This window comes from Armigeres subalbatus, chromosome 3, assembly GCF_024139115.2.
Source record: "Armigeres subalbatus isolate Guangzhou_Male chromosome 3, GZ_Asu_2, whole genome shotgun sequence".
Taxonomy (NCBI): domain Eukaryota; kingdom Metazoa; phylum Arthropoda; class Insecta; order Diptera; family Culicidae; genus Armigeres; species Armigeres subalbatus.
The window spans coordinates 328,231,835-328,248,704 of NC_085141.1; the positions used below are offsets into that span (position 1 = coordinate 328,231,835).

At 40.9% G+C, this 16,870-nt stretch overlaps 1 protein-coding gene across 4 annotated transcripts in view; it reads left to right on the forward strand.

The window, feature by feature from the left end:
- The first annotated feature begins 788 nt into the window (after positions 1-788).
- The window catches only part of LOC134225605 (RNA polymerase II elongation factor Ell), a 282,062-nt gene continuing 265,980 nt past the window's right edge, over positions 789-16,870 (forward strand). Inside the window, exons 1-2 of one of the 4 annotated variants that reach the window (XM_062705805.1) lie at positions 789-1,401; positions 3,399-4,244. In XM_062705805.1, the coding sequence (XP_062561789.1) occupies positions 4,098-4,244 (147 nt within the window). In that variant the 5' untranslated portion in view covers positions 789-1,401; positions 3,399-4,097. The remainder of the gene's footprint in view (positions 1,402-3,398; positions 4,245-16,870) is intronic. The other 3 variants (XM_062705806.1, XM_062705804.1, XM_062705807.1) reach the window with 3 other exon arrangements.

The window sequence follows — 16,870 nt, forward strand, 5'->3', positions numbered from 1 at the left end:
TTACAAGATATGGTTTTATTACTGTTCACGTGTAAAAATTGTTCGAGAAAAGTTAAGTTTTGTTACGGTTAACATTTTTAACAACCCGTTATTCATATGGACGAGTTCCAAAAAACAATATTCAATATGGTCAAAACTTTACCTAACAACAGTTAGCTTAAGGTCTTTGTTACCGTTCTGGTTACGGTTTAGAAAGGAACATAGACCGTATTTGATGATGTTTTGTTATGGTTAAGAATTATGCGGGCAATCAGCACTTGAAAAACATATATAGAACTTAAGCACTGAAAAGCTGTTATGTGGTAGAAATAAGGCTTATTGCAGTGCAAACGAGCAAAGTAAACAAAACTACCGATTGGTAATGTTTGTTTACTTTGCTCGTTTGGTACCGCGTTTGATGGTTCGTTTGGTACTTTCGGTATCACTTTTCGCGGGTCTCTATCTATAAACAACGTCCCTGGTATTTGTCAGATTCATCAAAATAGGTGTTTCAATCTTTGTTTATATATATATGGACCAATAGGTCTGTGCCACAAAAAGGGAAAGAATCTTTGTTTACAAAAGGAGATAAGTCGTTTTGAAAATTTGGTATTGATTTATCATCCGCTGTCAGCTTGTGTCCACTCCCCCGTTCGTTTGCTTTTTTTGACACTGACACTTTTCTGACACCCGAACGCGTTCGCGCACCTTCGTGTGCGGGTCATCTTCGGGCGCGCATCGTCTTCGTGTGGTTTCGCATCAGCTACCGAGCGGCGTCGTCCGTGGTCCGTCCGCATCGACGACTTCGGGTTTGCCAAATCAGTCGCAGTGTGTGGAGTGCGGGAAAAGGAACTGTGTGTGACTCGTCGCTGCGCGTGCCAAACGCAACAATCTCTCAAGAGCAAAAGGAAAAAAAAAGGATTGTGTGGACGATAAAGAAGAAGAGAAAAAGAGCTGGGTGGCAGCAGTAGCAGAAAATAAAGAAGAAAAACCGTTTTCAAGAAACGAATCTGATTGAAATTGAACAGCCCAGGCAGGGGAAGAAGAAGAAGGATCGGGGATTTTGTTCGCGATTTCTCTGTGATTGTATTTTTTTTCGGGCCTGCTGCGATTATTGGAAAATCCTGAGTATAGTTTTTCCGCGATCGGAAGTTTGTGTGGAGAAAAAGGAAGAAAAATTGCTTTTAGTTTCCCTTTTTCCGCTGCTAGTTCGGATATTTCTTAAGTTTTAGTTACGTTTTTCTCGGTTAGCAAGGGTTTTTAAGTAGTTCTAAATAAGTTAAGGGTTTCATTTTGCGATTTCGGGCGCTGTAAAACGTTGGAAAAGTTGAGAAATTTGTGCAAAATGTGAGTATATTCGAAAGGAGAAGGAAGAAGAAAAACGGTGCGAAGAAAAGAAGTCGACATCATGTGTGTGTGTGCGTGAGTTCAAGAGTGTGAAGAAAAGAAAAAAAACGAGTCCAAGGCTGGCCCCCTTTGGAGGAGTGAGGAGCAGTGCCAATGTGCGCCAGAGCGAGACGGGTGAAGAACGACCGACGACGACGACGATGGACTGTGGCTCTCGCGGTGGAATTTCCCAACAATAATTTCGTGGCCTGCTGCTCAGTTCAGTGTTGTTTTGGAATTGAGATTTTTTCCTCCTCCGGCCAGTGGGTTACTTTGATCTGAATCGAAGCGAATTTTATCAAAAGATCAAATTGAAATGAATTCATAATCGCGAAAAAGTAGTGAATGAACGGTATTTCATTGTGCGCAAGAAGAGACAATAGAATCCGTGATTTTTTCCTTGAATGAGCTGGGTGATGAATGAACGTTAGGGTGACACTGAACATAATAAGGAAAAGACAACGTATCAAATTTCTGTGCTAAATTTTGGATTAGTTGGGTCAGATTAGTGTTAGCTGAAGTGGTTAAAATTATATATTAATATATTGAATTTTTTACTCGAGGTAAATCCTGAGTACGTACTCTGTTTAGCTTCTTCATAATATGTAGTTTCGAAATTTCACATCTTGGTCGATAACATTGAATGAGAATGATTCTTCCAATATCACGCAAAATAAGTTCATTGTACATGTTTCAACCACAAGTGCAATGCGTTGAAGATAAAATCTAATAATTAGAGTTTTTTCTTCTGATTTCACAATAATTTTAATAAATTATTGTGAAATTAATTTTACTGACGAATTATTATTTATCGTGTGAAATATTGTCAAAGAAAACCACATTTTTTCATTGATTTAGTTTTGTCTTTCAAGTCAAGTTGTTAGTCCTTCAAGGTTCGATAAAATAGAGATACAAATCATAAGAATATGAATAAAATGTTTAGTTTGTTTATAAATTCCAACCAACCATTCTCTTCATCGTCCATCTCTCTTTTTAAACAGAGGCTTTTTCAGCAGTTTTTTAACTCAGAATATGGTTCACGATTGTAGAATAGAAAAAAAAACTTGCATATAACTGTTAAGCAATGAAGGCTGAATCATTTTCAATCACTTTTCACTGATCTGACTTTGCGTAGGATATTTGTTTCGCAATAGTACCCAATAAACGCTCCACATCTCCGTTAATTTTTGATAATTCAGAAATTGGTTTTAGTGTCACCCTAATCAGGTACCGATCTGTGTGTTTGTGCTCATCATCATCAATCCGCAATCTGAGACGTGGGAATGTGAAAAGCAAACACTGTCAACGAAAGGGGGTTGAAGAAAAGCGGAAGATTTCCCAAAGCAAATAAAGAATGTCGTATCGAATCGAAATTACCGAGCGGCAGTCGGTCCTACCATATGGATCTGCCATGGAAACCATAGCCATCGATTGAGTAAATGAGATGAATGAGTAGTGCCACCTAGGTAGTAGGCCTTGAGAACTAAGCCTTCTCCGTCAGTGAAGTTTCTCTCGATGTTCCCATTTTTTAAGTGGAGCCTACTTCGATCGATTTGTGGTCCCACAGTGAGTTTCCCCACCATAAAATGCTTCTTCCATATGGCCAGAAACTGGAAAACATGCCGGGACAAGGAAAATTCTCCCCCATAGAGACTGTCTTGACAGATAGTAGGAAAATTGGAGCTTTTCCTTCCCCCATCAAGATCAACACATTCAGACATCAGTCGCGAGTCCATAACCACTTGCTATCACGCATACACAAACACACAGACGGTGCACACACCGTCCGTGGCTTCATTCGATTCGGAGCAACAAAAAATCGTAATCATTAAAACCGACAAAAAATCACCCAGCACCATTTTCGCACAAAAGAACGCAAGCAGGGAAAAAAAAGTCGCGAGTGTGATTGAAATCGATGATTTTATTTTTCATACGATTCTACGTCCGCGAGTGTGTGTAGACGTGTCCGTGCCCAAGATGATTATTTTCGCTATGTAGTATAAATATTTTTTGCCTATTATTGCCCATCATAGAGCACCACCACCATCATCGAAACGAGCGAAGAAAAAAAAAGAGTGTTTAGAGTGTGCAGCAGCGCACTCCGCGAGAGTGAAATATAAAAATATTTCATTGAATTTTTACGTGGCAAAAAAGGCGAAACACACCGACCGACCGTCCGTCGAATCAGCAGCAGTAACAGCACCAACACCACTCAGCAGCACCGTCAGCAACAGCAGCGCCATCTGAAACCGATTGCCATCACGTCTTTGCCGTCGTTTTGCAAAACGTCCCAGGAGGAACGAACAAAGGAAGATCCCAACCGTCGAGTGGAACCTATCCATTAGAGGCACTGAAGAAGGGTCCCTATCATAGATCGACCTCCTCAGCAGCACCACGGAATCGAAACTCCGAACCGAAACGTCGTGTCCATCCTCATTAGCGAACCATACCGCCATACGTTTCGTTCGTCGAGTGAGGTGTTGCTCCTCCCGTCCGTTCTGTCTGTCTGTCTGTCTGTCCGTTTGATTGCCGTCGTCGCTTCTGATTCCGTCGTTTACGGCCCACCGTTCGCGCTCGCACACCGGATTTCAAGACAAGACGAGGACGTCCGCGAGCGCAAGACTGGGGACCGAGCGTGTGTTGTTGAGTTGTTGTTGTTGTTGTTGCTGTCTCCTCCTCAACAGCAGCGGCAGCCTCAGCCTCAGCCTCCGCCGTACCTTCAATAGCTCAAGATGGCCGCCCTGTGCGCCGGGAGCTACGGATTGTCCCAGCAGCATCAGCCGCAGCATGCCAACGACGCCAGCAACAACAAGGAACTGATCTTCGTCAAGCTGACCGATTCGGCCCTCAAGGCGATCGAGGAGTTCCAACGGAATCAGGTGAGTGATTTGCGGGGGGAGAGGGCGTGATTGAGATGTTTGGAGTATGAATCGTTATGGTGAAATCGAAATTTTAGTTTGGCGCTTATTCAGTGTTGAATCAATTATTATCATTGTTTAACAATATCTTCTTTTTCATACTTTTATCGTCAATCGTTTATAATATAATCAAGATTAATTGTCATGTTATACAATTCGACACAATTTTCGAAATTAGTAACTAAAATTTAGCCTCCCCGACATGAGAATTTTGGTCTTTTGATTTCGAGCATATTCGGAATCCTCAACAGCTTTTACTCGGAATCCTCAACGAATTCCACTCGGAATTCTCAACGGATTCCATTAGGAATCTTCAACGGATTCCACTTGGAATCTAAAACGGAATCCATTAGGAATCTGTAACGGATTCCACTCGTAATCCTCAACTTGGAATTCTAAACGGATTCCACTCGGAATCCTCAACGATTTCCACTCGGAATTCTAAACGGATTCCACTCGGAATCTTCAACAGATTCAACTCGAAATCCACAACGGATTTCATTCGAAATCAGCGGAATCCACTCGGATTCTTCAACGGACTCCACTCGGAATCCTCAACGGCTTTCACTATGACTTCCCAACGGATTTCACTCGGAATCCTCCAGAAATTTCTAGCAATACTCAATGTATTCCACTCGGATTTCTCAAAGGATTCCATCCGAAATCTTCAACGAGCTCTATTCGGAATCTTCAATGGATTCCACTTGGAATGTTCAACCTGGATTCTTCAAAGGATTTTTTAGATTTAGCCATAAATCAAACTACTCTGTTTGAGGGAAGGGGAAGTTGTTAGGGAAGTGAACATTTATTTTAATAAACTAAAGCTTAGACTAATTTGATTGGTTTATCGTCGGACTGGACGCATGATGCCTACTTGTTCTAACACTCCTCCTCGGACAGATCTGGACGCAAGCCTATTTCCATTCGCATTTTCTCTAAACGAACTCGTTGAAGAGGTTTCGTTAGAAGACCGGCTAGCATATATTCCGTTGGACAATAGCGAAGATTAATAATATTTTTCTCTTGTAGATCCCTTACGAAAAAAATACTTACGATATGTTTGCTACGCCGCTCTATCTTATCGCTTAGATTGATACTGTTCTGATTGTCCTCAAAAACTGTTGTTGGACGCTGAACTTTTCCAAATTCCTCCAGTAATCTTCTGGTCCAAGAAAGCTCTTGGCACCCTTCGGCAAGTGAAACGAATTCCGCTTCGGTGGAACTCAGTGCCACGCAACCGGAGTTTGATTTCCAATCTCGGTAATTTCCGGCCCAGTCGGCATCGACGGCATCGTCGAACATTTGTAACCCGCCATCAGATGATCCTAAGTGCAGCTTGTAGTCACTCAACCTCAATTTTCAACCAAATTGGTCCACCAGATCGATGGACACGGATGAATCTGTGAAATTTTGGTACCGAAAGTTTTTGTTCACAAGAATATAATCTTTGTACTTGCCTGGCATTGCGAGCTCCCGGCCGCTGCACCTCAACACCTAGCGTGACAGGGTGGATATGAAGATTGTCGCGAGGGGAACGCATTGATGGTCACGTCATTTGTTACTTCTGAATCTTGAAATAAATCTTCGCCACCGCTGGTTTCAACAATTCCAACTATAAAAATATTCCATGAGTCACCTGCGGCTCCAGAATCGATATCTTTATCACCAGCTTCTTGAACGAGTATTTCATTCTGCAGATACGGCCGCTCTACTGGAGCCATGACCTCCGGATCGTAATCCAGGTTAACTAAGGTCTTCACTCGTTGTTGCTTGTGGTTGGCCAATTGCCACGGTATCTCTGCTTTGTTTTCGGACACTTCACTTCGGAATACGACATCACGGCTCTTGAACACAGTTCTCTTCACGGGATCGTACAGTCGGTATGCCTTCGTGTTTTCTTCAAAACCGATCAGGATTGCTTCCTTCGATTTCGCGTCCCACTATTTTCGGTTCTGTTTTGGGATGTGAGCCATTGCCTTCGTACCGAAAACCTTTACATGCGACAAATCCGGCTTACCTCCGCTCCATGCTTCTTCCGACGTTAGATTGTGTCTTTTGATAGGTGGCAGTTGCTACCGCCTCCGCCCAGAATGACTTTGACAGCTTTGCTTCGTGCGCAGCATACAACGGGCTCTTTCGACCACGGTACGATTGACTCGTTCTGCCAATCCGTTTTGCTGCGGCGTGTACTCGGTCGACGTCTGATCCTGAATGCCGAGATCCCTCAAACGTTTCTGTAACGATTTATTAATAAATTCCTTACCGTTGTCGCTGCGAATGGTTTTCAGCTTGCATCCCGTCTGTCTCTCGGCGAGGCTATGGAACTGGTTGAATGCTTTCAACAACTCAGTTTCGGACTTCTGACTCGTAATAGCTGCTTCCACCTAGTGACGTTTCCTCCATGGGACCACATACGTCCGTGTGAACTAGTTCCAGGACTTTGTTCGCACGCCGACTCTTTTTAGGAAAAGGTAGACGGAACTTAGTTTTCCTTTGGCACAATTTATAAAACTTTCCATCAAGGACTCATTGAAGTACCACCCGGATGCCAGGCCATTCTTCAACTTGTTCAGGCTGTGCACGTTTAGGTGGCCCATTCGCCTATGCCAGAGATCCAAATTTTCGGGTGGCGATGCGAGTGATAGCGCTTTGTGATCTTCATGTCCCTGGAACACGAACAAAACGTTCTTCATGTCATGGCTGCCGGTAGCGATTACTTCGCCGTCCGAGTCTGTCACCGTTACGCCCCATGGATAGTGAACTTTACTTGGTGACCGCGACGTACGAGATCTGACTTAGCGAAAGAAGATTGTGCGACATCGTCCTATCTTCGGATGCGCCATTTCTCGTCTTGGTACGGTTTGCGTCCTACGAAACCAGTTTTCTCCGCTGAAGCTTCGACCTCTTGAAGTAGCTTGGTTGATAGCCCGGTGATAGCCAAACCGGAGTTCTCCAACGCCAAAGTAATTTACGAGATCCAACAATAAAATTATTTTTGCACGAGCTTTTCGACACTTCCGTTCTTCGATAACCGGCATTGAGCCATCCGCATTCGGCACTGGCTTGACAACTTCGCACAAATCTTCTAATTCCAGGAAAGTCTCTACGGCAGATTTCCAGGTTGACTAGTTGTTCCGACCGGTTGGTTAGTCGCTCGATAGACGGGAGACTGGTGAGTGCTTGTGGTTGGTATGGGGCTTGCTGGCTTGGGGATCACTTGCTCCATGCATGGTGGACATCTTCACTTTTTTTGAGATCAAGTTTTAATTTCTTCTTTGACTTCTTTGACGAAGGAAAAGTTGGCGCTGGCTCTTTAACTGTTCTATAGAAATCACATAGCCCTGGTATACTGAAAGCGAATAGAAAAGTTCGTCAAAGCGACGAGGCTGGCTATGTGATGCTTTGACGCTAGACATCGCAGTAGGTCTTAGTTACGTGTTCGGTTCTAGGATAGGATGTGCCAAGTAGTAAGTAAAAATCGTACCGATGTTTTGTCACAATCGTACCGGTTGCTGATTGGTTTAAAATGACAATCGATTATTTCGATTGGTGGCGGCGCGTTTTTCGTAGGGCAGCATGTTGTTAGTTTGGCCGTGTTGCAGGTTTGTGAAGTTGATACTATGCAAAATACGTAAATGTTGAGTTCCAGTTTTTTGATAAAAAATAAATTTATATTGAATTGCAAACGCCATATTAATTATTCTCAAGGGTTGTAAAGGTTTAAAACTGTTGATTTTAAGCATTACGATTCACATTTCTGCCATTTTTTGATCTCAAAGTCATATTTACATCAGCGAAAACTTCTCTCTGTTAGTCTTTCACTTCTTTTACATAAATAATGGATGGAACGGAAAGAAAGACATTAAGTTTCGATACATGATATTTGGAAGATTTTGTATCAAATTACTTTGACTGCACTGGCGACCACCTCGTCAGAGCAACCGACTAAAAAACAACAAGGCAGTCTCAATTGAGTTGTCGCATCCTATCCTAGGTTTGGTTGAAGTAATCCAGGGAAAAATGTAAATGTCACGCGTAGACTGTGCAGAACTGCACGATTTTACAAACGCTTTCAGTATGTCACAGAACGCTTGCCTCGTCACATCTCTAATCTCCAACTCGTCGCGTCTTTTCTATTCTCTTTCACTATGGCATCGGCCTTAGCCATAAATCAAACTACTCTATTTGATGGTTGTTAGGGAAGTGAAAATTTATTCTAATAAACTAAAGCTTAGCCTATTTTGATTGGTTTGTCGTCGGACTGGACGCATGACGCCTACTTGTTCTGACAGGACTCCACTTGGAATGTTCAAAGGACTCCTCTCGGAATTATGAACGCGTTCTACTCGGAATCTTCAACAGATCCCACTCGAAATTCTCAACTTGGAATGTTCATTCCACTCGGAATTTTCAACAGCTTCCACTCGGAATCCTTAACGGATTCCATTCTAAATCCTCAACGGGTTCCACTTGGAATCTTCAACGGAATCCACTCGGAATCCTGAGCCGCTTTCACTCGCAATCTTTAACGGATTCCACTCGGAATTTTCAACGAATCCTCAACGAGTTTCATTCAAAATCATGAACGGATTACCAAATTTTTAGCGGATTCTAATCAAAATCCTCATGAATCCACAACGAACTCTACTCGAAATCCGGAGTCCGCTTTTCACTCGGAATGTTCAAGGGATCTTAACGGTTTCCACTCGGAATCTTCAACGGATTCTACTCCGAATCTACAACAAAATCCACAATAGATTTCACCCTGAATCCACAACGGATCTCACTCTGTTTGGCAATCAATTTTATTAATCCACATGAAATGCTCTTTAAAGTTCATCGAATAGAATAAGCGATCCATTTTGTCGTTGGATTATTATATGAAAAAATGTCTGTTTATTGAATTTGTGCTCAATGCTGATAAATCTTAACATAAAAGAAGCATGATCTTCATTTGATTCATACACTGATTATGAAAGAGTTTTTACTGCCTCTGCTCCTGGCGGCAGTACTGAGATTTTCATTTTTATTGGGAATTGGGAGATGTCACGCGATATTTACATTTTATTCTCTCACGCATTCATAGAAAACATAAACAATGAAAGGAATTCCGCTAAATTTTCACGGATTTTTATTTCATGAAAGCGCATCAAACTATTGTAAACAATCTGTTTCTTCTTCAATAATGTTATTTCTAACTCGAGAATCAGGAACAATAAAATCATTTTATCGACTAGTCAGCGTTATTTGCGCAGATCTATTAAAACTTTTAAGAAATTTAGATTTCAAAACAAAGCAACTTTCCCATCATGACTGTTTGTAATGTAACAGGTGACCGGGTTGGTGGGCTCTTGGTCTCTTGAAAATGAAAATGCAACTGTTTTCACTTTCACATGACGCATCACGAAAACTACCAGTACGGCCTGGCGGTCTCGGTTACGTATCTTAGAAGTGCATAATCTCAGATGCTATGCTCGGCAGGTCAAGTGCATTGATTAACTCAGTACAGTTCAATTGACTTGCCAAAATTGAACATGTTCAACTTTCTGTTCATTCAAGCGAGTTGAATGTGTTAGAATTGTATCGATTTTCGATTTTCTACAAAACTAACTTGCTGCTATGAATCAAAATTGAAAGGTGTCAAAGTGATTTTTTACGCAAGTTTATTGCGTTTGTCAGTTGAAAAAGTGCAGCAATCTAACATAAGACGAGCTTGGTAGTCATATGGCTATCGCTTCTGCCTCATACGCAGGAGGTCATGGGTTCAATCCCAGGCTCGTCCCATTCCTCCTACTTTTGTATCTTTCTCTATATTTCTTATGTTCCAGCAATCGCTAGAACAGGAAATGGACTTTCATACCGTTTCCATTTCTATCCCATACCTTTAAGTTGACTATTCCTAGTAGTAACAGCTAGAATTGGAAATGGACGGAAAAAGCTCGTTTTCTATATCCAATTAGAATTCCATTAATTACTATCCCCTATCACATTAGCTAGGTAACTCGTTAACCAAGACGAACCTCTGCCCCGTCGTCAACTTCACCCATAAATTCCAATAAAATTCCGCTCGAACTCGTGGCAAGTGCAGAGGTATATTCGGCTTGCAGTGGGCGAGTGATTGCACCATTATTTCCTTCCCCTTCCCTGTGACCAAACAAATGAGATCACCAGTACTTGTACATTGAAGATGAGTGCTAGTCCCAGGCTTGCCAAAAACTCTTCGCCGAGAAGAAAATGAGCAAGCGCAAGAGTTTTTATTTTGAGGAGCAGAAATAAGCATCAAAACTCACAACATTGTGCATTGTTAAACCCGAGCTTGTGCGTCGCAAAACAAAAGCGAGTCTATCTGTTCATCTTTTTCTTGTAATACATTACTCACTCACACTCAAAGCAGCCTCTAAGATTTTTTCCACACACAAAGCGTCGCTCCGGAGGCTCACTTTGTTTTTTGTACCCCTGCTTTTCTACGATTCCACTCAATTGTGAGGATGCGAAGGCAGCATTTTGCTGATGATGATTTTATTTGACTCTAGCGAGTGTGAGGAGTTTCATCAAGCCTGGCTAGTCGCAACCAAACATCTGTTGGTTCTCTGTGCAAGAACAGATGATCTGGTCATAATGAAGAGCAACTACGGGCAGTCAATCAAGCTCAAGCTGAAAAAGTGCAGCAATCTAACATAACGTAACTACAGTGAACTCTCCCTAACTCGATATTCTGTAACTCAATATTTTCCCTTACTCGATAAAATTTAAAGTCCCTCGAATTCAGCCTACTGAGTTACCTGCGTAAGTTGATATCTTCCTTACTCGATATTCTCTAAGTCGAAGTAATTTCCGAAAGCGTTTTCGCTTAGATAAATTGATGTTGTCAGAATTTGTTAAAACGCACAATATATACGATGTCGGGCCATTTGGCCGAAAAGAAATTTGAGAGGTGAGAAGCGAATTGTGAGAAGTGAAAAGTAAATTGTGAAAAGGAAGTGAGAATTAAAAAGTGTGAAGTGAGAAGAGAAAAGTGAAAAGAAAATTGTAAAAAGTGGGAAAAGAGTGAAATGAGAAATGAGAAGTAAAAAGTGAGGATCAAGGAGTGAAAAGAGAGGAAAAATTTAAATTTTTTAACTTAATCTTTATTGCTTCCAACTTCCTTCTTGAGCAATTCTGAGATCGGGCCACTATTTGCACGAGGTTCTTAAAAATGCCTAAAGTTACATTCATTCGAAAGCTTTCGGCGAGTATATTAAGGGTTAATCCGAGTTAAATTCTTCAAAAAGATGAACCCCTTGTTAGTTATACACGAAAAAATGTCATAACTCCAACATTTCTCAACCGATCATAGAGATCAGCATATCGTTGGAAAGAGGAAGAGTGTATCCTCAATTTTCAATAATAAAAATAGAGGCAGCCATTTTTGAATTTGACCGCCTATGATCGGTTTTGAAATTTTGAAGACAGTTTTGGTGAGTCAAAAATTGTCAAAAATCGAGGGGTCCATTAAAATGATTTCGTGTATAACTAACGAGGGGTCGTCTTTGTGAAGAATTTAACTCGGACCCTTAATATACTCGCCGAAAGCTTTCGAATAAATATAAATTTAGACATTTTAAAGAACCTCGTGCAAATAGTGGCCTGGTCTCAGCGAGAATTATTATCTTCCTTTTCCCTCTTCTTTTTTTTCTTCTTTCTTGTTTCTTCCATTCTTATTTCTTCTTTTTCCTTCTTTTTGCTTTTCTCGTACACAAAGGTGTAACGAAAAGGCTATATAGTTACTTCCAAGACGATTTTTTGATCGAAGGTCCGGAGACCCATAGGAATCTATGACAAAAGGTCGAAAGACAAAAGGTCGAAAGGACAAAAGGTTGAAAAGACAAAAAAAAAGGACAAAAGGTCGAAAAGACTAAACGTCGAAAGGGACAGAAGGTCGAAAGGAACAAAAGGTCGAAAGGGACAAAAGGTCTAACAAGCCCAAGTTGAAAACAAATTGGGTGTGCACGGCCGTGTAAAAAAAATCCCATACACAATTTTTGCAAAGTTGCTCCATTTTGCATGATTCGTCGAGAAATTATAAAACCTTTTTACACGGATTTTTAAATTTTGAACTGAAAACTTTTTTACGAGGAACGCATCCTTCGTGTAAAAAAAGGTGTATTCCAAAAGAATGTATGATATGCATTTAACCTTATTCAGAAATAACGCACTCATCTAATCAATCAAAGTTGAAGAATGGACAATTTTCTAAGAAGGAGTAATTACTATATGACAATATTATGAATATCTAGATAGTTCTGAAATAGATAAAAAAGATTGTTAATAAGAAATGAATAAAGCTTGTATTTCGCGAGACAGAGTTGTCTCATAGCACGCAGGCGCGGACATTGAAAATACACCGGTGTACACGCCGGTGTATTTGATCGAAGTGACATTTTTTAGAAAACTCAAACATCCATCTATAAGTGGTACTTATTGAATGAAATTTATTTAATTGTAAAAATTGTAAAAACTAAAGAGCAGAGTTTTTGCTTACTGTGTAGGGTAACTCTGGTGCGAGATTTATTCTCTCCGTTTCAGTTTCTTATCAATTTCAAACTTGTGTCCTGTTCGACGTTTTGTCCTTTCGACCTTTTGTCCTGTTCGACGTTTTGTCCTTTCGACATTTTGTCTTTTTCGATCATTTGCCCCTTCGACCTTTTGTCTTTCGACGTTTTGCTTTGGACCTTTTGTCCTTTCGACGTTTTGTCTTTCGACCTTTTGTCCATTTTGTCGACCCGGCCCATAGTGTTATATACCGATCGACTCAGCTCTACGAACCGAGGTGATGTCTGTATGTGTGTATGTATGTGTACAATTTTTGGTAGACTCACTTTTTGGAACTTAGTATTTACCGATTTACTTGCAACAAGTTGCATTCGACGGGGAATGTGGTCCTATTGTTTGCTGTTTAAAATTGCCCCGATCGAACATAGCTTTTCGGAATTATGAAAAATTCAGTGTTTTGTTCCAATGGGTCCCCCAGGTATAAAAAAATAAAAAAAACGATTTTTTTGGTCCCCCCAGGAATAAAAAAATAAAAAACGATTTTTTTTCAAGATTGGTGGCAATGATGCTTTTTTGTCCTTTCTTATGGATTTTTTAAATACATTTTACGATGCACGGGAAAGGCATCATCGCCGCTAGGTGTATTATTCCGGGTTTTTAGTTTTTCTTCCTTTTTCTGTCTTATATCACTATTCAATTCGCACTTCTGAACATCTCGCTTTCCCCATCCTAATTATCATCTCTCACATCTCATCTCTTGCTTTTGTTTTGCTTACCACTCACTTCCAACTTCTCACTCAACAACTTACACATATCACTTCTCACCAGTCACTTGCCACTTCTTATTTTTTTTGTTTCCACTACTCACTTCTCATTTCCTTTTCTCAGTACTCAGTGAGAAATCTGTACTCACTTCGAAGAACTCATTTTCCACTTTTCACTGTTCACTTCGAATATATAACTTCTCACTACACTATGTGGCGAATGAGGCTTAGCTTAGCATTTAATGCCACGTAAATAAAACTACTACTACTTCTGACTTCACTTAATAAGGAAATCAATTTAACTATTCGGCCAAATGACTCTTTCGTCCAAATGTATTTTTTTTTTTGAATGACACTTTGCTCTCCCCCACACCAAAAAGCTCCATTGAGCTCTCTGGTAGTGAGCACTCAATTCTCACCCATGAAGAAAACTCAAACAATAAAAAAATTCTGCCAAATGACCTAAAACCATATGACTACATGTTATGACACATGTTAAACACTTGTTTGATATTTTGTAAAAAAAAAAAATGTGTTCTCTATCACGATACCGCCCTAACTCGATGGTCCCTTCAATATCGAGTAAGAGAGAGTTAGCTGTAAAATGTGCTCAATACACTTTTATAAAGTAGCGGTGATAAATTTCCCTACAAAACGATATGTTTTGTATTTCATCCTATGCTAACACTATCTCCCGTGACCCTACACAATACTTTTGTTATATCTCAAAACGCAATGTTTTTTTAAACTAATTTTATTTGCTAACAGACCCGATGAACTTTGTTTTGCCAAAAATTGATTTATTCTTTGATTAGTTCTCGAGTTATGCAAAAATGTATGCTTCATTTGTATGGGAGCCCTCCTTTCCAGAAGGGGGAGGGGTTTTGAACCACCACAGAAACATATTTTCCCTTCCAAAACCTCCACATGCCAAATTTGGTTCCATTTGCTTGATTAATTCTCGAGTTATGAAGAAATTGGTGTTTAATTGGTATGGGAGCCCCCCTTTCCAAAGGAAACTATCTTAAGAACCTTCCCCGGTTCAGTAGTTTTCAAGTCTATAATTCATTTTTATGTATATAGATTATCTTATACATGCATCCATCTCTCCGTGTTTTAACACTATTGTCATTATTTGCTATGATACATTTTTTAATTGAATTAAATTATCTTTATTTACGAGAGTTTCGACTCTAGGCCGGTTCATCTCGTAATACATTTTTAATTATTATTGGATTTGTATTTATTGAATAATACGTTAGCCTGTAGTATATAGCTTTTAGTCAGGTCAATTAATACATTTCAATTGCCTCTGGCAGTTAAGATTTTTCCTCTGGTTGAATTAAGCCATATAGGAATTACAATGAACAAAAAACGCAATCAACAACATCAATTATGAATCATATTGTGTTTTGATTAAGAATAAAAACGTAATGTGATTCTTAATTGATGACTTCTAATCATCAGAAGCCTAACAATTATAAGATAGAAACATTGGATTCAGATTTATATGTCACCTCAAACTGATCCAAATCTCTAAATTCACAAAAAGAAAAAAAAATCCGTGATTCGAGTCAAAAGAAAAACTCAAATTATTTAAAACTGCATAACTAGACGAAGGCCGGTCATCCGGTGCTTCTTGCAATGCAATCCTTTGAAAACATTTGTTTCTTCCGTTTTCTAATTCTGCTTGTTCTATTTCCCTTAATAATCTAAGGCCGATGACATACTGACGCGTCGAGCGATGCGGAACGCGTCCAAGCACTCGTAAAGCAGAATATCAGCAATAGAAATTCTTTTGTCTTGGACGCGTTCGCGCACGCACACGCGTGAGTATGTCATCGGCCTAACCCTCAAGTTCATCAGGACCGACGACTGATCGTCGTCATTCGCCCCTTTGTGTTACAACGTCCTTCCCTCTTTGGGATCACTCTTCATTCGGTCGACAAAGAGCGATCGAATGTGAACACCCAACTGGTGACCGATCTCGCCTTACCCATTTCGGGACCACGGCCCAAAAACCTCCTTCATTCGAACTATAGATAGGATATTGCCTTTCCGTACTTCGCACCCAGTCACCGCGCGTAGCGAAGAAGGAAGATTGTGCGCTTTCATGTGTTGCTGTTGCTGATCGGTTTGAACCGACGACGCACGCACACACACTCATGCGCGCGACGATGGTCTCAATCTACCTGTGAAACGAGTACCGTCGCGTCGCCGTTGTTGTCGTCGTCGTCGTCTTCTTCGATTGTCAAGCTCCTGCTCCAATCCAATCAGGTTCGGTTCGGTGTGTCGGTGTTCCGCTCGACTCTGCAGCCTTGCGACGGAGACGGTCGAGTGCGGTGCAATGCGCTCCAGGCTGTTGCGCTGGGCTCTCGATTCTGTTGCCACTGCCTATGCTGAGCTGAGTCCCACAACACTAGTATGTAACAGCAAATCAGACGGCCGTCCACGGTTGGATTGGACGCACACCAGCGCGCACCACAGATGTTCGCTCGCTCGTCGACGTTTCACTGTTTTGGCCGCACCAACCAAACCAACATGCACACTACCGAGGCAAAGTGTTAACGCAAGGCACGAGTGGTGCTCGGCGGACGTGAAGGACTTACGTACGTAGACGGAAAAGTGCGAAAACAACGACGATGACGACAATAACAACAGCAAATGTAACAGCAACGCAAAATGCCAGGCGCTAGGGCAGTTGGCATGACGGGTCAAATTGGGATTTCTTTTTCGCGTGTTATCGAATAATTTTGTTATTGGGATGATGTGTGAATGCCGATTGTAATCATTCGGAATTATGTATACCGATCAAACGCAATTAATGATATTATTTCCCATACGAGATATCCCAATTGAATCCTTGAAAACATGGTTTCACCATGTTTGAATGATTTTTTTTTTGCTTAGACTAAAATCTACCTAAACAACTTGTCGAGATTGAATGAAAACTATTGCAGCAGTGCAATTGTTTAGCTTGATGACGAAATAGGAGCAGCGAACAAGGTGCTTTTGCATCAAACTGTATTGCCGTTTTGTGCCATGTCATTCTAATCCTCGACAGCTTTGGAGGAGGGTATTGACCCAGGTTGCTGGTATTGAATAATAAATCAAGAACTTCCAATCGATAAGCATTCGTTATTGCGGCATAATCAATCCGTCAAGCATCGAACCGGTTGTTGTCCACGCCTTTCGTTCGATGGTTAGAGGTGAGGCAATTACAGTGACATCAAGGTGCACCTATTCGTTTCCACCCGGTTTGTGGAGTGGAAGTAACACCCATTAGTTTTG